Source organism: Nymphalis io, chromosome 5 (assembly GCF_905147045.1).
Source record: "Nymphalis io chromosome 5, ilAglIoxx1.1, whole genome shotgun sequence".
Lineage (NCBI taxonomy): Eukaryota > Metazoa > Arthropoda > Insecta > Lepidoptera > Nymphalidae > Nymphalis > Nymphalis io.
The window spans coordinates 14,150,166-14,175,803 of NC_065892.1; the positions used below are offsets into that span (position 1 = coordinate 14,150,166).

At 33.0% G+C, this 25,638-nt stretch overlaps 1 protein-coding gene across 4 annotated transcripts in view; it reads left to right on the forward strand.

The window, feature by feature from the left end:
- LOC126768666 (lachesin-like) overlaps positions 1–25,638 on the forward strand; it is an 81,144-nt gene that overhangs the window by 11,150 nt on the left and 44,356 nt on the right. For all 4 annotated transcript variants that reach the window (XM_050486899.1, XM_050486901.1, XM_050486902.1 and 1 more), the window contains exons 2-3: positions 17,274–17,424; positions 23,712–23,818. In XM_050486899.1, the coding sequence (XP_050342856.1) occupies positions 17,352–17,424; positions 23,712–23,818 (180 nt within the window). In that variant the 5' untranslated portion in view covers positions 17,274–17,351. The remainder of the gene's footprint in view (positions 1–17,273; positions 17,425–23,711; positions 23,819–25,638) is intronic.

The window sequence follows — 25,638 nt, forward strand, 5'->3', positions numbered from 1 at the left end:
TTGAAATGTATTAAGATAAACACTTAGTTTCATTGCGAGTGATTTTATATTCTAGAATAAAATCTGAAGGAGATGGAGCAACATTTTTTTGAGATAAATTAAATATTCAGTTTTAGTGAGGGTTAACATTTCTTTCATCGGCAATGTCTATGAGCGATGGTGATCATATTTGCCCGTCCGCTTACCTATAACATAAAAAGAAAAAAATATTTACATATTATTTATTGCAATCTAAAAAAGACTATGGCTTCCATATTACTAGTTAGCCTGTATACTGTTGAGCTTTGAGATTTAATTAATTGAATTGGTTTTGTTTACAGTTATGAAATAAATATTTTTCTTCATTTGTTTGATGATTCTTGAATTAAAAAATCTGAAAACACAAAATATAAAAACAAAATAGATATAATAAAAACAATTATAACAGTTCTACGAAGTCTCGTAAGCATTCGTCGTCTCAAGGCATTAATCATAATAAAAATCATAAACAAAAATAATTTCCTTTTAAAATGTCAAAAATTTGCTGACTTGACATATCTTGACTTAATAAAAGAGAACGAGTAAAGAAATTATTATTTAATTATATATATGAATATTTATAAAACATTAAAATAAACTCGTTGGCTGTATATGTCATATACAGAACGCCCCCGGACAGGACTTATTAGCTGAGGCAGCTCGGCTTGATTAAACGCTTGGAGGTATCCTCAAAATTGTACTACGAATTACAACATAAAGTGACGCATATATGCGTCATCTCAGACTAAGATATATTAAGATTTGTAAATAAGTTTGGTATTGACTCACTTTGTTATTACTTGAAGTTATTTTGTAAATTGACTCAATTTAAGGCAATTACAGGTATGGTGAATATAAATATAATTTTATTTTACCTGCCGTAGTTTTCTTTTATAACATTATAAAAGGTAATATTCATATTTTTTACCTATAGACTTTAACGTTAGAGACAAGGATTATACTATAACCTTTTTTTTAACACTGGAAAATGCGTTTCCCCCACGTGAACAGTGGGGTGGGGTATGTGGGGCTAGCTGGTGTCCAAGGCGCCGAGTGTGCCCCAAACATCGAAATACCCACTAAAAAACCAGCGGTACCTTCTCCGTCTTAACGAGAAGTGCGATGACAAATTATACTATAACCCTTGACATTCATATCACTTTGAGATAATTCCAAATATAAATATAATTAAGATGAAATGAAATGAGTTTGGAGTGTGCGAAACAAAATAAACATGTCCCACCATGTACATATGTACAAACATGCTTATGAAAACAAAGAATTGAACTGTAGAAACTTCAACACACGGACATTCGTTTAAAATTGGATTTCTAAAAATTGAATTGATAACAATAATGTCCGTAAGTTAAAAAAAAATTACATATTAGAGGATAATATTTGGCGGCGTAAGCAATAGTTAATACTCCTTAATGTCTATGGGCAGTGGTGACCACTCAACATCAGGTGGCCTATTTGCCCGTCTGCCTAAGTATAACATAAAAAAAACATTAACAAACCAAATATAAAACTTTTTTTTAAAATATTCAAATGTTTCTATTACAAATGTTAATATTTTGACTCGTTATAGAAAAACATAACAATTATTTATTAACAGATTATATAAATCAATATAAATTAAAAAAAAACTAATCATGAGTTGAAAAAAAAATATGCTTAAAAATTATACATGTTACTAAATTTTAAAAGTGAATTATACAGACAGAAGCAGCATTAACATGTCAGATGATAGACCATTTAAACAGTGGGACGCGTATTTTGTGTAAAAACAGCCTAAGCGCTCTTACGAAACGGGATACTGGATTTGACGTGTATATCTTTGTTCCATCCGAAGTAACTGTTGGGGACACTTGGAAAGAGAAAACATTATAATTGAGAGTGACAGGACGAATCCAATACAGTTACATTTAAAGTAAGCTTTTTTTAAATAAAAAATAAGTTAAATAAGTTAAGTAAATATTAACGATATTTACTTATTGTACTATGTATCTTTACCTACTAGGAACGAAATATTTTAATTTTAATAAATCTATTTTTATTCACTTTAAGGGCGATATGATATTAGACATGGACAGCGAGTCAAAAACTGATCCGGCTTTGTTAATATTTAAATATTTATTTTTATTAGGGTGTAATTTATTCATTTTTTTGTAAAAAAATGTAACGTATCTTGTGAATTTTTTTCACTTGGGTTGCTTTCCGCGTTTTAGTTTAATTTAAATATAGCACAAAATTATAGTAGTAATAATTTCAGCCAGTGACTATATAAAAATATTTCGATATGTAACACATATTCGTATTTGAATCAAATCAAAATATTTTTATTATTTTATTTATACTCTCACAATTACTTTTGAATCCTTAAGCGCCACCACCAGTTTGGAATGTGGATATCACCGAGATGATACTCTGTAGTTCTTTTTTTTGTTATTCGTTTATAGGATATTCAACTATAATAATATCCTCCAGACCGATTTCGGCCACGGCGGCCAATCTCATAGGAGATTAACCAACTACGCAGGAGATATTATAGTGCACAAGTGTGTGCAAACACAGGTGCACTCTAATCCCTAACTCTCATAATCCGATAGGACGGCAATCCGACACGATTGGAAAGAGTTTAGACGTAGGACCAACGGCTTTACGTGCTTTCCGAGTCTTCGCACTTCCAACTTTCAGACTCCGGGCTGCTACTAAGAATTTGCTGACAGAAAAAATCAATACCTTTTTATTGGTCCGACCTGGGAGTCCGACCAGGACCTCCGGGTCTGCGGCCTTGCATCAAGCCACTAGAACAACGAGGCAGTCACTATATAATGATTTGTCTATTAATATATTTAAAGTAAAGATCAAAAATCAATAAAAATTCTACATATTTATTTATTATTTATATTGTTCGCAAAACAACATACAACAAATAAGAATAAAAAAATTAATGGTGTCCTACTATATGCAAACATAGCATGCGAAAATATATAAGTAGCTTTATCTCACTAGCAGAATAGAATAACATAAAATAATATAGTGATATAGTATAATACATATTTCAATCAATTTCGGAATAAATAAAAAATAATGATATCAGATGTGTGAGATTTTTTATAAAGATATACAATATAAAGAACGACTTAGTCGAGAGCATAGCTGCTTCAAATAGTAAATAAATAAAAAATACAAAACATGTTACAACTCGCTTGCTCCGGTACCATTTATTTTAGTATATTGACATGTTTAAATATATGAGTTATGGTAGAATTAAAACAGAAAAAAGTCAGTTAATAATATTTATACGACCTAATAAAAAGCTCACAAGCTATTTGCATTACTACAAGCATTACGTCCATCTTATATATTCAACTTAAACATTTATCGATGATATAAAGACGTTAGTAAGGATTATAATAGAAACATAAAAACGCTTTCAAGTAGCCTTCTACAAATAATTTAGAGTGAAGCAAGTATTGGATAAGAATCTAATAAAACGAAGGGACCAGCGGCATAATGAAAAATCGGCGACATGAAGTGTTCTATTAGTTTTGGGAGTCTGCATTTAGAAAGTTGCCAAAATATACGTGTTCGTCTTACGACTACATTACTGGATAAAAAGCCATTACAGAAGCCTACTGGTCGTAAGGACTGCTTAACATTAATATTACTTACTGTATTTAGTACTTGGTGTTAGGGCTTTGTGCAAGCCCGTCTGAGTAGGCACCTCCTACTCATCATATATTCTAAAGCCAAAAAGCAATCATTTGTATTTTCGTGGTTGGGTTTAAAGCGTGTAAGCCAGTGTAATTACAGGCACAAATGTAAAATAGGTCTTTTGACTAATATAAGCAGACCTACCAAGTTTGATTGAAATATATTTATTAGTTTTCGAATTATAAAAAACATTCTCCAGCAACGGGCCTTAACCCAGCCGTAGGACATTTAGCATAACTTCACTTTACGTATCCAATGTTGCTATAGAAATTTATTTATTTTTTTAAATTAAGTGATCAACACTTACTTGCCTCTTATTTTATTTTTATGGTGCTAAACCATACAACTTCAAGCCATTGTTAGCAACTGTGTTTTACTAAATCGGATGTACTTAATATAGCTATAGATAAACATTATACGGCAAAATAAACTAACATTTATTTTGATATTTATTTAAGCATTAAAGTCTTGCTATCAATGCTTCTAACAAAAGTATTCGTTTTGACCAAAATGAAATATCGTCGACTCAACGCGAAAGACCGTTCATATTTGAAAAGACGGCTGACTTGGTTGAGAACGGGCAATTATTTTTATTGGTCATGTCCACGGGCTTCCTTGCTCATAATAGTAGCTTCACTCTAATGTTCTAAAATTGCTATTAGACGAAAAGACGTAACTTTCAATGCTTGCTCCCGTTATCTTTATTATTATTTATTGCTTAAGTTATAAATGTCAAACGAGTTTAAAGTACTTTATAAACACGTGCTGTCTGTAATGAAAATAATTATATTGCTTCTGTTATTGTTATATGAGATTTAAATAAGTCGATTAATAGCATTCAAGGTTTATTGTAAGGTTTTTTATAGAATATTAAAAAAAAAACTATTAATAAAATATAGTTAATCGTTTAAGCGTTATATTATTACATAACTAAAAATGTATTTTAAAGTGATTAGACTAAGTTAATGGAATCACACTAATTTAGGCGACTGGTCCACACAATGGTCATTATTTATAATTACTGTTTTTTTACAGAATCTTAGAATGGCATATTTGCAAGTAGTAGTCACCATTGCATTTCGAAATTAATACTTTAAGAAATTTTAACTATTTCTTTAAGCTGCGAATAACCATATAAATAATCAAGGGCTTTGTGATTTTCAATTTTATCGAGGTTATTGATTTACAAATGAACGTTGGTAGGGCTTTGTGCAAACCTGATCTGGTTTGAACGGTCTAAGCTTACACAACTAAATGGAACTAAACACATTTTATCCTATGACGTTACACTGTTTATGTAAGGAGTGTTTTATACATTCTGTGACCTTACCTTATACTATATACTTCTGGTAGCCACTTCCTGTCAGGGCACTCATTTGTTCATTTTCTTTGCCTTTTAATATTTAAACTTGATTTAAAAAATATCTGCACAGTATTAGTTCTAAAGACGACAATAAGCTTGAACGTTTTGCAGCCGTACAACCAACCTTCAGTAACTCGTTCGCTTTTAAAACTGTCAAGCATTGTCATGAACTACTACAAAATTTGACGGTCGAATTATGTACGCTTTTTATAGTTTATTTCTCAAGCTTTTATTGGATTATATGGGATCAATCTCAATTGATTTTATAAATAAGTTTATAATTAAACAGATATGGTATGTAATTAAAAAATATGTGGAGTTTGTTGTTATGTTTTAAGCACATTCGTTTTGTTTTTTTATACCACAACCATATTTGATGGTAAATATATATTTAGTCTAAGATGGAACGCGCTTTATTAGAATATGCTTATTCACTCTTGCCTTAGAGATACCCAGACTTATGCTCAGGAAACAGATGCCGGAAGGAAATTCTACATTTTCACTGTGCGCGCGAGAAATGAGGAAGCACAACGCTTCTTACAAATTGCTGGAATGTGGTTGACGTAGGAGTGTGGACCCTCACGGCATCTGGTGATCCGATGATAGAAGGGAGGGATGGAAGTAATAAATCCTGTAACATCTGTTTTTGTTTTATGGTCTTCTTTTTCTTGAATTCAACTGCACTTTCTGTGAGTACTATATTTTTTATTTTGATACTCTGACTTAATATTGTATCATATGTTTTAACATCATAAATATTTTAGCAACATTAGCAATATTTAAGCATAAAATAAATTAAGCAGTAAAAGTATCAGAATATTAAAGAAAACATAAGAAAATTTAGAAGAAGACGAAGTGAAATTATCAAGGTCACACAATGAAGACGAGGCTTTCCCACAGATTCAAATTACGTAAATTCACGAAATATAAATGAATAGCAAGTTTTTGCAAACAGCGTACTCATTCGTGCGGAATTGCTAATGTAATTTCACAATGTTGTAATAAGATACAGCCTAGGTTATCTTAATTTAGCCCAACGTTCTGTGAAATACGATGAAAATTGTAATTTGTTTATTTTTCTACATTTATTTTGTTTGGTTATACTAATTCGTGACTAAAAACTACTTAGTAAATTACTTAAGTCTATGATTTTAATGCAGGATAAACGATTATTTGATTTTATTTATATAACATTAATTTATGTAGCATTAAATTTAATATAATTTTATAAAATAACAAAATAAATGTAGTTGTAGTTTATTATTTTTATTTTATTATTTAAATTTTAAGTATAAGCTGCTTATAAAAATAGTTTATGCTTTATTGTTGAAAAATAAATTTATTGAGACATTACTTTAGTATATTTTAATTATTATTAGTAACTATGGAAACTATGACAAAATTATAAAAATGACTGTACATAGTTTAATAGTGTTTAGTGTTTTTACTTTTAATTCATTATATTCATTGATATCATAATTCAAATTAATAACCGAACCCTGATTACCTCTAACAAAAATTCTAAAGACGAGAAGATCAAAAATAAACAAAGTGGGTACACTTTGCAAACGCGATTATTCCACCCCACAATTACGCTTGCAAATAGAGACGTCAGGCAATTCGATGGGGTGAGCATAAAAAATTATCACCCCATCCCGCTCTTCCGTCACGAATAAAAGAAGTAAGTCGCAAGTAATTTTTCTACAAGCTTTACACATAGCGGCAATAAAAACGCGTCGAGTTGAGGACAACCTTGTATATATCATTTTCTTGGCCTCTTTATTCTCGGACGGCCGCTGTTTCTGACACTCGGAATGAAAGTTTAAACGTTGGAGAATAATGTGAATTACGTGGTCCGTGATGAGTTTTGACATCTTTCGTAAAAAGAGTTGTAAAGTTTTTAGGCCTGCGCGCCTGGTTTAATGTAAGAATTGGAAAAAAATAGAAATAGTTAAATTCCCATGAAAACATTATCGGCCCTACTTATAAGCTTTACTTAGCGGCGATTAATTAAACACAGATTGTTTCACTAATCATCCTACGCTACGCAACTGCTATTTCTGTAGCTGTTTTCTAGAAATTTGGTTCTGAGTGCAAAAAAAGACAACTGATGCAGGTTGTAAATATAAATAAGGATAATTGAAATCATGTTTAAAAAAATATAATATCTTCGGGATTACCAGCAATTTATTCAATTTCCGATCTCGAATGTTTAATATTAGGACTCATTTGCGGAAGGTTTCCTTAAAACGTTTAATATAGCGAGATGAGGTAAAATTGTTCCTAGTCACGCTCCTTATTACCCTCCAAAGGTTTGAGATTTTCACTCTAATAGCATTATAACCCTTGGAAATATTCATATCTTTGCACAAAAAATTGAAAAGGCTCCGATACTTGAACTCGCTTCACGGTTTAGAAAGCTCCAGCGCTCGCAATAAGAAGGAAATTTTAAGTTATCAAACGTTCAAAGCTAACTCGATATATGATTGTCTCTTTGACGTTTCAAAATTTATTTTCTTCAGTCACGCTTCTGTTTCGCGATTTTAAAGATTTCATATTTACTGATACGTTAATACTTAGTAGAAGAATTAATTTAAATATTATTCTTATATAATAAGAACTAGTTTTTTTAATATAAATGAAAATATAAATACTAAACTATTAAAGATTTACGAAAATAATTATTTATATTATCTAAATCAGTTTTTTAAGTTTTTAAAAGTATATTATTTGTAAATGTTTTTTTTTTAAATTTATAATCAATGATTAAGTTCCTAGAATTAGTTTTTTTAATGTTTAGATATTTTAATAAGAACTAGAAAAACCCACAATGCAAGAGGATGCACTAGCTTAGATACGAGTTAGAGTAAGTGCTCTCAAAGTGGAGCACGGAAAGCACTCGTGCCTCGCGGCTGACTTCTCGGGAAATGACGAAAATAGGCAACGAAGGGGCATGCCAAGAATACATTTATACAAAGTTGAACCCGTGACTTCGTGCGCCTAGATAGACATGGAGATAAAGTTTTTGAATTTGCGTTCACTTTCTGGAATAAAAATTATTATTTTTATAATTAGGTAAATGACCTAATTGTATCAAAATTAAGTATTTTAATATACCCTTCAGTATCATACACCTTTTATTATGACGTTAGTATTCTTTCCTATGTCTTTTACAAACCTTTACCTTTACCTTTTACCAACATTATATTTTACAAAAAAAATGCTTCAAATTCTTTATATTTTATTATTACTGTTTATCATTATATGCTTGTCCTTATTACCATGTAAAGTCAGTGTTTTTCTAGTGCTTCGATATGGATGACAGACTTAGCTGACGGTCGGTACCTGCTTGATAGCAACATTTCTTGGGAATGCTTTTACTGGTATCTCACCTCACATATGAGTTACTGAAGTAATTAAATTATTTATGGTATTAATAGTTAAGCTTAGCCAAAATTGTCTTAGTCGGTTCTTTCGACAACCCAGGGTGTTGACTCTGTCGAAAACAAAGGGCATTGAAAAATTTATTACATATAAATATTTTTTATTAATATCTAAATAAGTAAATATTATTATAAATGAATAGAACAGTTTAAGTCACAGAACAAAATATATGGTATCATAATATATTTATACGCCCATATTAAAAAAGAGTAATGTATTATTCTATAGTCTAATGTAAACTTTGCTCGTAACACAAAAGAGGAATTATCCATAAACATTATCAATTCAGCTTGCGGTCAGAGGACTGTTGAACATGAAATCTAATATAATTCCAAGCATTGAACAAACAACGATATCGTAGACGATAAAAATATTTTTCGCAAATATTTTGTCAAATTTTTGTTTCCGGATATATGCAGTGGAAATAGAAGCATTTCACCCTAATAATAAAATTGCAAATTGATCAGCGTTTCTTCTGAAACGGCCCAAGGCGGACGGTGTCCAGTTGTAATTCCTCTTTATACAGTTTTACCGTCGGCCTTTTTAGGACTTTGTGAGCTTAAGTACATGGTTACGTACATGCTCGTTTTGTTAAAAATCACCGGCTAAAAGCTCGTTATTAATATTAGTTCGCGCTATTCTAATCGTTAGTCTGTAATAAATTCTAATATTGCATGGAATGAAGTTACAAAAAATCAATTTTTGATTTGATAAGCATAAATAATTTTAATCAGCGGTAGAGCTTGACTATGTCTATCCGTAGGTGGATACTACTTCTTCATCAATTATTCTCTTGAAATTATCACTGCCAAACCCAATGGTAAGAACGCGTGAATCTTAACCGATGATCGTGGATTCAAATACGGGCAAGCACCGCTGAATTTTCATGTGCTTAATTTGTGATTTTAATTCATCTCGAGTTTTACGATGAAAGAAAACATCTCGAGGAAACCTGCATGTTTCTAATTTCGCTGAAATTCTGCCACATGTCTATTCCACCACCCGCATTGGGGCAGTGTGGTGGAAAAAACTCCAAACCTTCTCCTTAAAAAGGGAGAGGAGGCCTTAGCCCAGAAGAGAGATATTCGCTGGCTGTTAGTAGTTAGTAGTTATCAATATTTTGTGTAGTAGTATTCCTGTAAAAAGCTGGTTGCGAAAGCTTCCAGCTGGAACTACAGAACCAATTTGCCATGTTGGAAACTAGGCAGAGCATTGACGACGCCACCAATGGTCAGGTGCGCGTCATCCGCGAGGTAGGCCAAAATTACTTTCGACAAAAGAGCAATGGACGTAAGTCGAAGCTCTCAGGCGAAACTCTGAACGAGATGACGAGGTGACAAGAACAGCAGAACATGACGCCATCTGAGTGTCAGGCACTTAACAGGAAGGTTAAAAAACTAATAACTAATAAGTGACACAAGACGAGCAAATACCCGGAATATTGAAGATGCTATATATGCACTCAATAGGGGCTCAAAGGTTTTTGCAAAGTCACATACCTCCTGTTGTCACCTCACAAAACTCAGAATCATACAAGGCACAACCGTCACCTCAAAACCAGAGATTCTAACTGAAGTCAAATAGTACCATGGCGATTTATACTCATCACGAGTACCTCCACCTGAGTCCCACAGTGCGGATGACCCATGAGCCAGACTAACACGCCACCTATCAGACGATCTTCCCGACATCGATTTGGGCGAGATTAGGATTGCTCTCGGGCAACTTGGAAACAACAAGGCTCCAGAAGATAACGGAATTACCTCAGAGCTTCTCAAAGCAGGAGGCACACCAGTTCTGAGAGAGCTGTCTAACATCTTTAATTCCGTCATCCACAATGTTATAACACCGTAGACATGGAGCAGAAGTGTGGTGGTGCTGTTTTTCAAGAAGGGCGATAAAGCTCTTCTGAAAAACTACCGCCCCATTTCACTTTTAAGCCATGTTTACAAATTGTTTTCGAGGGTAATCACGAATCGTCTTGCCTGAAAATTCGATGACTTCCAACCCGTGGAACAGGCTGGGTTTCGAAAAGGCTTCAGTACCGTAGACCACATACATACACTAAGGCAAATAATAACGAAGACCGAGGAATATAATCAGCCTCTATGCCTAGCGTTTGTGGACTACGAAAAAGCCTTTGATACCATCGAGACCTGGGCTGTTCTGGAATCCATGCAGAGATGCCCAATTGACTGTCGGTATGTCCAGGTGGTGAAGTGTTTGTACGAAGCCGCAACCATGACCGTCCAAGTACAAGATTAGAGCACAAGACTTATCCAATTGCATCGCGGGGTAAGACAGGGAGATGTAATATCACCGAAACTCTTTACCAATGCATTGGAGGACGTCTTCAAGACGCTCGATTGGAACGGACGCGGCATTAATATAAATGGCCAACACATTACACATCTGCGATTTTCCGACGACATTGTCATCATGGCGGAGACTCTGCAGGATTTGGAAGAGATGCTAAACAGCCTGAGCGATTTTTCAAGACAAGTAGGTCTCGGGATGAACATTTAAAAGACCAAAATTATGGCAAACCGTCATGTATCCCCGAGACCAGTGGTCGTAAATGGCCCTCCACTTGAAGTTGTGCAGGAATATATCTACCTGGGCCAAACTATACAACTTGGCCGGCACAACTTTGAGAAGGAGGCTAAAAGAAGAATACGTTTGGGCTGGGCGGCATTCGGGAGGTTACGTCATATTTTTGAATCGTCGATTCCACAGTCGCTTAAGACCAGGGTCTTCAATCAGTGCGTCCTACCTGTAATGACTTACGGTGCCGAAACGTGGACACTTACCGTAGGACTGGTCCACATATTTAGGGTCGCTCAGCGAGCAAAGGAACGTGCGATGCTTGGGGTTTATCTGGCAGATAGAATCCGAAATTAGGACATTCGCCAGAGAACTAAAGTCACCGACATCGCGCTTAGAATTAGCTTGCTGAAGTGGAAGTGGGCTGGTCATGTCTCCAGGCGCATTGATGGCCAATGGAGCCGACACGTGTTGGAGTGGAGGCCACGCTTAGGCAAACGTAGTGTAGGACGCCCTGTGACAAGATGGGCCGACGATTTAAAAAAGGTGGCAGGTTCGGGATGGATGCGGACTGCCCAAGATCGGGATGGTTGGCGTTCTATGGGAGAGGCTTTCGTCCAGCAGTGGACGACAAAAGGCTGAAAAAAAAATCCTGTAAAAACTATATGAGCCATTGTAAATGTAATATATAACATTTTAAAGCTCGCTGTTGACCCCGTTCAATGTGAAAAAAGTGGTTTGCAATTTTAATGGGCTGAGGTAACCACTTACCATTTGGTAGTACATCTAAACGTAGTTTTTCACATTTAAACTTATAAAGTTTACTTTACATAAATAAATGAAAAAAGTACGACGTATGTATATTTAATGAAACAGATGACAATTGGTGAAATGTCAAATGTAAATAAATATATTGGTTTTTAATATTTTTCTAATTAACAAACATTTATGACTTTAGAATTTATAACGCATCATATAATGCATTTGTCTTCTTTGTTGCCTTCCAATGGTTGACTTTATTACATTTTATATATTAGTTTGTTTTAATTAAATATTAATATTATTTTATTCATACCACCACCTACCTCATATCCTATCTGTAATTACTTACACCGTTGGTTGCCTGGAAAAGATCGCTATGTAGCGATAAGGTCGCCAGAATTGTACATTTATTTAGGCAGTATACATGTTTTGTATTTTTCTCTTTGTGGTGTGGTGTATAATAAAGTATAAAAGTATATTAGACTTTATACCATATAATATATAAGACAATAATCTATATAATTGATAAAATGATCAACGTACTACCCGAGATAAAACAGAAACGTGTAAAATTTAACGGCATTACGGCTTAAATTATTGGAAGTATGAAAATTTGATAGACATAACCGAATTACAAAGAGAATACTCACAAAGAAATACAAACGAAAAGTCGGTGATATTACGAAGCCGACAGAAGTCATAGATTCAAACCCATAAAAACGTAATACCGTCAGTGGCGACAGTTGAATTTTTAGTCAATTTCTCGTTTGACACAATTGAATTTGATCTTCGAGTAAATCGGGTTTCCGAGCACGGAGAGCGGTTGCCTTTAGATGTCGATTTTCGTAGAAGAGATGAGCGTCTAGCGGCTTAAGCGATTAACACACGTTTTTAATAAAATTCCGCATACTGTACAAACATTTTTTTTATAAATAAAATAGACCTAATAGAAAAGCCTTTTATTCTGTATCAGAACTTATATATAAAAATACACTGAATGAATGACTTAATCCGATAAACCAGTTTTATGTGATATACCTGAGCCGGTTTTGTCGGTAGAATCCACATTCCCTACAGTTGGTGAAGCTTGACGAATCAATTCAAAATTATAATTTAATTTGCAGGAATTTTTGGTTAATAACATTGTAAAAATTGATCAAGTCTATACATTAAGGCTATCCAGCTTTTGAACTCCATCCTGGTATTCTTAGCACATATATCAGAATAAACCGATTTTTACAAAATATTGTAAAAAATATCTATTTGACTTTTTTACCAAAAATAATACTCCAACTTTCTTGAAACTGTCACGATATAAATAAAATTTAAATTAAATTTCTTAATTATATTAAAATTATGATAATAATATTCTCCTATCAATTGTACCATCTACGAAGCCTTTGTCTCGCCGTCCGTCGTGGCTACAGATGAATCGTTTGAGGCTACTTAACGAGTCTTTGTACCGAGTTGTGGCGGTCGAAGGCCAATCGGTGCTGCAAATTGACTTCCAGCATTTTGGTATTTGCTGTTTATTGCCTCTATTGCCACTTTATAATAAAGTGTAATGGTTTTTAGTGGGAAAATAAATAAGAGAGTCATAATTTAAAATTGCTATTCAAAATCATGGAAACTTTTTACATGTGCCTATAGGTACTTGTACTACTATAATAAATATATTTGTATGTTTGTTTATAATGACAACTATGGTATGAAAGCTACATTATCAGGGAGTAGCATGGTCTGTATTTTATAAAAAAATAATTTTAGAGATCCCTACGCAAATTGAAATAATGTAACCTAAGGTATCAAATACTTTTATTTTATTTGAATCGGATATTTCGTTCAGAAGTTACGGGGGGCACAAAATTTTTTTGAAAGCTTGAAATCGTTGAATAGTATGTTTATAATTTTAATGAACATGTTCTTTATAACCTTGGCCGCGTTCGGTTTGTTCTTTTACACTATATTAATTTGTGCCTGTAATTCCCTTGAACCTGAAAAGCTATTAATTTTACTATTTAATTTTCATGGTATATGGAAATTTAAGGTTTGTTTATCTTCGATTAGAATTGACCAAATAAAAGTTACGATATAGATGAACATTTATTGTTTTATATAATTACTAAAAAAATTATAAATAACCCTTTAATTGCTATCAAGCGATAGTGAAAATAGAATTTCCTAAACAAAATCTAAATTCAGTAAATACTCATTTAATGTTGTTTTATAGACATCTATTGTATTATATTTATTAGTCATTTTTAACTTTGCCTAGTAATATATTTTAATTTCAAAAAATCTTTAATAAACAGATATACTTATCTTTAATAAACAGAACATATAACTCAACATAAAATTATTTAAATGATAAAAAGCGACGGAGTAGCATGATATGCATAGAGGAGAATGCCCATTCTAGTATGAACAAATGTAATGAATTAAAAATTTATGTGTCAACTTCAAATTACTTTTATTTTACTTTATAACATCCTTTAATACTTCCGAGAATGTTTTGACGAAATCGGTTTCGAGGTTTTGGAATTATTGAACAAATATGATTGTATTCAGTTTGAGGTTACATTTGGCCACAATTTTAATAAAATTATTAATTTTAAGTATATGAATAAAATAAATAATTGAATTTTTAAGAAAATGAAAAAATAAATAATATTCATAAATAGACTATAAACAGCTAATATATAAATAATTATTTGATTTGATTATTATTAATATATTTTTTTATCCTATATAAGAATCTACGAACACTTATCCTACTCTACTCTTTTGTCATCTAATTTATTTAATATATAATAATTATGCCATATAACTTATTATTGTTACAATAAGCTTCACTTTAATTATTGATTAACAAATGTAACCCGGGGCTTCAGCCTCGATCTGTAGCCTGACAAACCAACCACTAGGCTACCTAGACATGCAAAACTGTATTTAATAATAAATGTCCACTGAAACCCCATTAATTCGTTTACATTCATTTGTTGTATTAACAGAAATGTTTATATTCCATTATCAGGTTTTAGTGATAGTAAATTCTGCAACAAATTAGTTTGCCAGTTACAATGCAATTACTGAATTCTCACATTACTAACAACCTGTGCTACGTTTTGAATAACGTATAATGAATAAACAAACACTTACGAATATTCAGGATATTACTAGTGGTCGTGATACATAATATAAGCTAATGTTTCCGGTAGTGGCTTCACCCATGTGTGGCCCTACGACCCAACGTCCTTACAATATAGTGGTTAGAATGCGATATACTTAACTGATGCAGGTTCAAACCCAGGCAAGTGACACTGAATTTTTATTGTGCTTAATTTGAATATTTAATGTGTTGCTAATTAGTATTGTGCTAGGTGAAAGGAAATATCGTGGGTAACCCACGACATATATTATCACGACATAAAATTAGACACGTATTGTCTAATTTCACTGAAATTCTGCCACGTGTCTACACCAACACACTTTGTAACAATGTGGTGGAACGAGCTGCAATCTTTCTCCTCAAAGAGAGAAGAGACATTAGCTCACCAGTCGGACATATGTAGACGTTACTTACTTGTTAGACGAAATATTTTAATAAAAGTTAAGGTTCTGATTAAAGCGATAAAACAGACAGATAGAAAAATAGACATAAAAAATTAAATTAAAAGGTTGATTAGTTAAGCAATGCTTCGTCTTCTTCTTTCAAATGTCAAATCAATAATGGCAAAAAATGGCAACTAAATAACTGCTTAGCAACGATTATAAGTAAGGCGTTTAGAATTTTATATTTATTGTTTATTTTTAAAGCACAGTTACCGTTTTAAAAATCATAAGTATAATTCTCTTTTCATATAAATATCTAAAAATATCACGAAGATCGCAGGTGCGGTTCCCGTGAGCGCTGAGGTCCTGTGTTTTTATTTGGGCTTTTTTTTTTATAAAATAGGAAGGTGGACGAGCATATGGGCCACCTGATGGTAAGTGGTCACCAAACGCCCTTAGACATTGGCATTGTAAGAAATGTCAACCATCGCTTATAGCCAATGCGCCACCAACCTTGGGAACTAAGATTTTATGTCCCTTGTGCCTGTAATTACACTGGCTCACTCACCCTTCAAACCGGAACACAACAATATCAAGTATTGCTGTTTGCGGTAGAATATCTGATGAGTGGGTGGTACCTACCCAGACGAGCTTGCACAAAGCCCTACCACCACGCAAATACATACTTATAATAACACAACGTAAACAAGTATAAGTATGTAATACTTGTTAATAATATATATCCTGAATAACTTAAAAAACATAATACACATGGTATAAATGTCAATTATAATTAGCTTTGATTCTAATACTCTCATGTTATTAGTCGTACATTTTTACCATTAGTGATCGCAAGCAAATTATCTTTTATTTTAATTACTAATTGTTCCTTGCTAGTTACACTCATGTTTACTGTTACTATTCCGCCATGGTAGGTCGTCGCGTGATGCTATGTACACTTTAATTATTTATACTAATATTATAAATGCGAAGGTATCTCTGCCTGCCACTCTGTTACGCTTTCTCGGCTAAGCCACTGAACATTTGGTATGAAGCAAGGTTGAACCTAAAGGAAGGACAAAAGCTGGGCTTTTTTATACCTAGCACCTGCGTTCCCCTCAACGGATGGCCGCGGGCGAAAACTGTATTTCAATAAATGGCCTCTCTAATACATTTTTTTTTTCAAATCGTTTAGATAAATCCCAAGATTAATGCGCTCAAAGAAAAAACTCTTCAATATTATAACATAATAGATTCGCTTTTCTACATTATTTACTGAAATTTATTCTGGTACACCATCTTTTTAAAAAAACATTTTATTTGTGTATGTTTAAGTACTGATGCTACGTTAATAACAATTCTTTATTTAAAAAAAGTTTTTTTTTAATTATTGATCCAGTTAAATTATCTGAATCAGATTAATATGGTAATCATATTTCCATAATAATAATCATCATTTTAAGACTAAAACCCTTTGCTGATTATAGGCACCTTATCAGCTTCTATTAATATCTTGTATGTAGTACTATTTAAAACGGTATGTAAGATGAATATTAAACGGAGCTTGAAATTAAGAGAGGTCGGCTAACCACTCGGAAGAGCCTGTAATAACAAGAGAAAACCTTAACTATGTTTAAATTCAGAGAATAGGAGATCGAAGTAACAATCCTGACATATTATTCATTGATTATAATATATTACAATCTGGTGGCATTTGAATATATTATATAATATACTACAGCGTAATTTAATAGCTCTTGGTACACATTTCAGAATTTCATAATTTTAACAGAAGACTGCGGGTTCAAACTCGGACAAGTACCGTAGATTTTAAATGAAATAGAATATCTTATGTCTTTTTAATTTACAGATGGTGAATTTTCGATATGAGGGAGCCGCTGCCCGCCGATCACTAAGTAAATGGTGAGACAAGAGCTCTGATGCCACCATGAGCGGGAAACGTGGACCCTTCCGGAGTTTTGCTATCAGCCTTATACAAATCATCACGATCATATGCCAAGGTGAGTGACGTTAACTATTAAAATATGTCTTCAATAAAAACGAACAATTTTTCACAGGCGTATTTCAATTGTCATTTTAAATGGCAAATATAAAAGATTTCGAATTTTACAAATTATCGATTTTGAAAAAATATATTTAACATTGGTAAAATATTTATTTGATAGGCAAATAGACTAACAGAGGGTAAGTGGTATATCCATTGCTTCGCGAGATATATTAATAAATAAATAATATCCTGGGACATTAACGGCCAACTGATTCCAAACTAAGCAGAGCTTGTACTATTTAAACCACCAGACAACTGATATACTACATTTGTTTTGTAAATACATACTTATATAGATAATTACACCCAAACTCAGGATAAACAGACATGTTCATGCACACAAATGTCTGTCCTAGGTTGGAATCGAACCCACAACCTTCGGCGTGAAAGGCAAGTTTCTACCAACCACGCCAACCGGCCCATCGTTCAATATACCGCCATTTCAAAACAAACTATAGAAGCTAATATTACATCTCTTGTGCTCATAATTACACGAACCAGATTAGAATGAATCAATACTAATTAGTGCATTTTGTGCTGGAATATTTGTGCAGTAGTAAACCTATCCATAAGCGCTTGCATAAATCCTTTATTAGATGTAATGACATCATTGATAAATATATCATTAATTAATTTAATCTAACTGTTACCCAGAGATTTATTTTACGTACTTCGATTTTATTTCACCAAATCGAAATCTACTTCAGATTTCGAATTAAATGATGTGAACATTTATGTAGATAATAAAAGATAGTATAATTAGTATTCCTTGATTTTCATACACGAAAATGTTGATGAAAACGAGTACTTGAGTCTGTAGTTTCTTCCAGATGCTTCTCGGTAGATTCTACATACCTAACCTATAAAAATTTAATATTGTAAATTAACGATTTCAATTTATTTTTTATAGCCGAGATGGCCTAGTGGTAAGAACGCGTGAATCTTAACCGATGATCGTGGGTTCAAACCCGGGCAAGCACCAATGAATTTTCATGTGCTTAATTTGTGTTTATAATTCATCTCGTGCTTAACGGTGAAGGAAAACATCGTGAGGAAACCTGCATGTGTCTAATTTCATTGAAATTCTGCCACGTGTGTATTCTACCAACCCGCATTGGAGCAGCGTGGTGGAATAAGCTCCAAACCTTCTCCTCAAAAGGGAGAGGAGGCCTTAGCCCAGCAGTGGGACATTAACAGGCTGTTACTGTACTGTGTATTTGTTCGAGTATTTTTGAAAAAGATATTTTGATTTAATCATAATATAACAAGTATCGCGCCCAGCATCACACCCGTGGGTACTTGGTGATAAAACACGTTACATGGCTCACGTCTTCTCACGCGATATCTGTAACATCTTGTAATATCTTCGGAGCACTGTGATTTATGTATAAAAGATAGATAAACGCTGTTGCAGATTTTCCCATAGTAATTTTACACTTTTACAAATCTTTCATACAATGTTCTGTTATATATGTTACAGCTTAGCCTGAATATCGATCGACTAATAAGGTTCTTAAACTATGACTTTATAAACTTAAAACTATGTTTTTATAGCTTAAAATTACGCACAGGTTATGTTCGATCTGTCACTATGACGTTTTTTTATAATGTAAAAAAATTCTGTATTTAATTAATTACAATTTTTTTTTTAAACAAATGTGCAATAAACAAAACGTACTCCATTCTAATATCACTACGTTTATGACCCGATATATAAGCTCGCACGGATGAGTTAACAATACATACATACATACATACATACATACATAATACAATAAATACATAACTCATGCTCGGCTTCGAACAAAAACAAATTTCGAACAAGATATTTTAATATTTGTATGATTTTAATAAATCACAATATAAAAAAAACATATTAAAAAAATAAGGCTTATTACCCAATAAAATGTTACATAGATGATAAATAGGTTGATTTGCATAAAAGATATAGCATATACATATTTTATTTTAAATTCTTATAATAAAGTGTCATCTATGTTTTTTTTAAATACAAATATGGCTTAAATTTTCCCTTAGTTTTTGCACTTAGTAGTTATCTAAAATGTACTTAAAATAATCACTCATAACAAAACATTATAATATGAACTACAAATATTTTTTTTTATTGCGATAATTTTATTTGTCACTTTGAAAGTGATTAATTAATGACACACACAAAAATGTCGAGAACAATATGAAGCCAACGACGTGAGGCGACGAACGTAAATGAAACTGGTTATAGGCTAACTAACTTTTTGAAATTACAAGAGAACTTTTCAAATAAAACAAGCTCAAAGGGCGCGTCTTAATGAAGACAATATTTTGAAGGGTTCTCAACTTCAGTAATTAAATCTTGCTCCTCATATCTTGGCGTGTCTTTGAGGAACGGTGAAGATGTGGCGTCAAGCAATTTAAATGTATGCGGTATAGTTCAGAGTTAGCTCATTTGTAGTAAGTTTAGAATTGGCTCCCGTATGCTTGATTACCACTAATTCTCAAATTATATGATATATACGTTTTGAATGTATTTCCGATCGATCATTTTCCTGATTAGAAGAGGAAAGCAGCCTTTCTATTCTAATTTAACATTCTAATCGTAAGGAACCCGTTCCACCATGTTGGGAAGCATCGCTCGGTTTTCACTGGCTAGTCAAGCATTTGACCAAGAGACCCACATACCTCCATTTGCTTATATTAAGAAATGCATACTTACCTTTTCCAGTGAGACAAATTTAGATATCCCACTGCTGGACCTCCTCTAAGTGTTGCTTGAGAAAGCTTATTCCACTAAGCTGCTCCACTGTGGGTTGGTGTGGTGAATACACATTATGCCGACACGTGTAAGCTCGCGATGTTGTTCTCCACTGCCGAACGTACAATAAGCGCATGAAAAACACTCGTCCGCCTGCCTGGGCTTGATCCCGCAATTTTCGGTTAATACATGTTTTCTAACCACTTCACCAACTTGGCTTTATTTGTCTACGTCGATTGAGCGAAAAATATTGTGTAAATGTCACGAATGATAGAGAAGACACGTTGGAGATTGATCGTTTCCAAATATTGGCATTTTTATTGATGATATATGAGTAGAAATAATGCAACACAACAGGTGTTCTAACGCAATACATAATATTAAAATAAAAGTAGCTAACCGTCCCGGCTCTGCACGAAAATAAGGATTAACATAAAACGTTGATATCGTAATACATATATTACGAGTATATGTGCTGCATGCCAGTCGGCATACTTTTTTCCGACATCTCCAATAATAAACGTCATATTTCAGCCAATTTACACGAAATATTAATGAATTATACATCTAAACCTTCCTCATGAACCACTCAGTTTATTGGTGAAAAAATATGTCAATAAAAATCATGCCATGAGTGGAACTGGCGTACATGGCGACCAATCGAGTTATAATATGTAACGATATAAACGATATAAAAGTCGATGTAAACGTAAAAAGCTAGTATTTGTATAAATATATAAACATTTTATAATAGAGTCCATTTAAAAATGGCCGACACAGGACGTGCGGCACCACGTGAAACGAATTTGATTATTACATATTTAAAGTATAAGAAAAAAAATAAAAAATATGGATTAAAATAAGTAAAAAAGAACGAGTTTCGTAAATATTTTTTATTATTATTTTTATATAGTATACGCGCCCTACATACACAAGTATGCCTTCTCTCTGAGCGGTGGTGGGTGACTTGACGCCAAAAAGGAGCGTCATGCCGTTTACCGTGGCGGCTTACGAGTCGGTCTTACCCCTGAAGCGACCCGATAATTAATAACATAAAAAATATATGAATACTATCAATTGAAAAATCATCTAAGCCGCAGTAATAAAAGATCTATCTTAAATTTTAATTTTGGAAGGTTTTTACGTTGAAATTGTGTTACGTAAATGAAGTATGTCAAATATTATATTAACGTCGATGTTATGACGATACGTATACAGGTATGCTTTGTGCTTAGAATTTCTATCGTCCGAAATTTTATTAAACTATGTTAAAATGTTTTACAAGCCGGGGCACTCCAATTAAAATTCGAGAGCACTGCACTGTGGCGAAATAAAATGTATACAGTTATAAAAATCTCTATAATAAATAACTAAATATTTTTTCATGAATTCTCTACAATCGACATTTGAACGTATAATAGAATATATAAACGTTTGTAAATTATTAATCCAATGTGAACCCTAACATATTGCGATATATCAATGATCACATTTAAATAAGATCCATTTTTATAGACTTAATATATTTGACGAGCCGGTTGGCGTGGTTGGTAGATACTTGCCTTTTCACGCCGAAGGTGGGTTCGATTCCCATCCAGGACAGACATTTGTATGCATGAATATGTCTGTTTGTCCTGAGTCTGGTGGTAATTTTCTATATAAGTATGTATTTACAAAAGAAAAGTAGTATATGTAGTATAACAGTTGTCTGGTTCCCATAGCACAAGCTTTGTACAAGCTTAATTTGGGATCAGATGGGCGTGTGTGAAAAATGTCCCAGGATATTATTATTATATAATACAAACTATGCACGCCCCAAACAAATAAACCGAAAATAATATAAAAAACTCTTACATATAAGATAAGGTAAATTTTTAAAATTAATAAAAGGTTTTGATATTATTTTCAAATATCTTTAAAAAAAACTCATCTAAGCGAACGTAGATCTTTCTTATATTTTTAAAATCGGTTAAGAATACTTGAGATAAGAACATTGCAGTGTTGGTGGCAGTTTTATTTGTAGGTTTTATTATGTATAAAATTTATCCGTCTTTTTATAATAAGAATAAATTATTACTGTATTCCAATATATATATCTTTTTGTATCATTTGGTTAGGTCTAGATGTTCTTGATACCTGTTATATTAAATCTTTCATAGTTACTAATCTAAAGTCACAAGAATTGAGGTCAGGAGCAAGTCATTAAAAATTAAAATTTGTTGTATGTGATTAATATTTTATGCTGTTTAGTAAACCGCGAATTTAAAAAAAAAATATTTTTTAATTTTTAACTAAAAAATTCAAGAAACTAATTAAGCAGTTATTGCTTGCAAATATGAAAATTACTCAATGCGCGTACAAAATTATATACACATGAAATATGATTAAGATGTTATTTTTTCTGTTTCAGAAACGAAAAACCCTATTTTATTTATATAATACCAGTTTCATCCCGTACTTCTAACCCAGACCACGTAGAAGTCTATCTTTATTACTTTAAGAGCAGGCTCTTTCGAGACCCTACCTTTTTCCATCTCATAATTTATCCAAAATTAAAGCTATCCTCAAGTTTTGTTTATCTTTAGTAATTATTAATTTCAGTACTATGAAAATTGCTTAAGCGTCATTATCGGTATATTTTACAAAGCGCTTATTATCGGCTTAACCCAAGTTAATGAAGAATGTTTCGCCTTTCACGTCACAGTTTCATTCATAGTTTAAAAACAGTCAAAGGCAGCATAAAGTTAGTTAAGCTCAATAGAATTTTATCGATACAGATTCCTTATACATAAATGATAAAAAAAACGTAAAACTAGACCTGCTATTATGTCATTAATAAAAATTAACATTCTCTAAGTATTTATAAGCCAAATAATACAATAATGTCGTGTGTATCGTTAGTGTGTGTCTTTTTTTTATAGAATAGATAGGTGGACGAGAATTTGGGCCACCTGATGGTAAGTGGTAACCAACGCCTATAGACATTGTAATAATAATGTTCACTATCGCTCACGCATCGCAAATGCGCCACCAACCTTGGGAACTAAGATGTTGAACTAAGATGTCCCTTGTGCCTGTAGTTACACTGGCCACACCCTTCAAACCGGAACACAACAATACCAAGTACTGCTGTTTTGCGGTAGAATATCTGATGAGTGGGTGGAAGTCTGACTCGGTCAGTGTGTTTTTTATTTATAATATTATTATTATAAATATACCTTACGGCAGGGGGATAAATATACCTTACGGCAGGGGGATAAATAAGCTACCCGATAATAACTAGTAAATACCCTCTAACACTGTACAATGATAAATAGAAATCTTTAAATTTGAATACGGCAAGATATTGTCCTATGGGGCTGGAAATTGGATGTGGTACCCAGACTTTAATAAAGCCGGGCAGAATTTTATAGAAAGGAATGTTGAATGATAATTTAATTCTACTAGTTATTTTTATCTAGTTTGTTTTATTTATATTTTCGTTACAGTTTTAACAGAAGAGCCAAGGTTCGCGGAGCCGATACCTAACGTGACGGTGGCGCTTGGCCGTGATGCAAGTCTGCCATGCGTCGTCGAACACCTTGGCACGTACAAAGTAAGTTTTTTTTCATATTGTGATAAGTAGGTAGACGGGCAAATGGGCCAACTGATGGTAAGTGGTCACCACGTCTCATAACATTGGCACTGTTATTAAACACTCCTTGCATGATTATGAAGTATTGCTGTTTGGCAACAGGATATCTGATGAGTGGGTGGTATCTACCCAGGTGGGCTTTGACAAGTAAAGTCATCAAGTAAAGTAGGAAAAATTGAAGAAAATTTGGATATATTTAATTGTAATCTGCTATTTCATGGTCTTGTTGAATAGTTAAAATAAACGGTAAAAAATAATGACCATGTCAAGCGCTGCTTCGTCGTTAAGTAGATAAAGATGCGGCATGGCTGTGTCGAGGCAACCCGTGCAAGGAATTAACTGTATTTTCTTTGATATAATTTATTTTATTCTAACATATTTGCAATAATTGTTAAAATGCTACCACAGTATATTTACAGTCATCGAAATTCGACCATAACAATTATTAACTATTTCAAAAAACTACCAACATGACTTTTGTCTTGTAAACAAACAAAGGATAAAATTGTACCGAACTGTTTTGTTTTTGCCTTTTTAAATTAAGTACATACATATACACAATATCATATATTGTAAGAACACGAGAAGTAAGGACAAACATGTGTAACATGTTCGTCTCTGCGAAGTCAGTCCATTCGTCCATTAGCTTTGCCAATTAATATATTTTAATTATAAAATTCAAATTTTATGATTGATGATATGCATTTATCCAAAATTGCGAGTAGGCGTCCACTTGAATAAAGTATTTATTTTGATATTTTTAGTAAACTTCCAACATAGCGGTATGACGCTGTACAAAGCCTAAAGCTTTTAATTCATAATACACATTAAAACTATTGTATAACACTTGCTTATATTATTTCAATGCTTATGGCGATTATTTTAATTATAGCTGTTAATCTTAACATAAGCGTGTTTTGCTATACACGCCTATGTTAAGATTCGCAGCTATAATTAATACAAAAACTACTTTAGTTTTAATAGTTATTATACGTCATAGCAAAAAACATTTAATACTTACAATTATTAATATTGAAGAATATTTTACTTAACCAATGATACTAAATGTAAGGAACGGGAATGAAACTACAAAACAGTTAAAACACTACCATACAATCATACAGGATATCCTTTAAAAATATAGTTTAACATAAATTATTTTTTATTATCATATGTATTCGTATCAGTACATTATTTATTTATTATAATAAAATAATGATTATTATAATCTCAAAAGGAAGTTCCTGTTGAAACTATATTTGAAATTATTTTTTTATATTTATACTATAATTTATAAGGATTTAATTTATAAGGATTTAAGGGGAGCTGATAACAACCTAGGCTCTCTATCGTCAACCTCACCTGCTCGTGGTACATCCTGCTAATCAACGAACGAGGCTCTGGCGACCGAAATCGTGGCGGTATAACCACACAAATGCTGGAATCCGAAAATGCAAATCCTGATAGCGGGCAGCAGCGCTATTAGTGAAAGATGTCCAGCCACTGCGGTCACCAACCCGCCTGCCAAGCGTGGTGACTAAGGCAAAAACCCCCCTATGAGCGACGACAAAAATTCACGGCCCCCAATTCCCGGTAATCACACTATTCCTGGCCACGGTACCGGCCATGGTAACGGTGCGATGGGGGGTGCTAAGAATCCCCGGGCTACGGCAGGGTACCACAAACGGCGACTGTTTCTGGCCACGTATAATGGACGCTCTCTGCGGCTGGACGAACATCTGACAGAATTGGAAGTAGAGTTAAGTCGTATTAACTGGGAT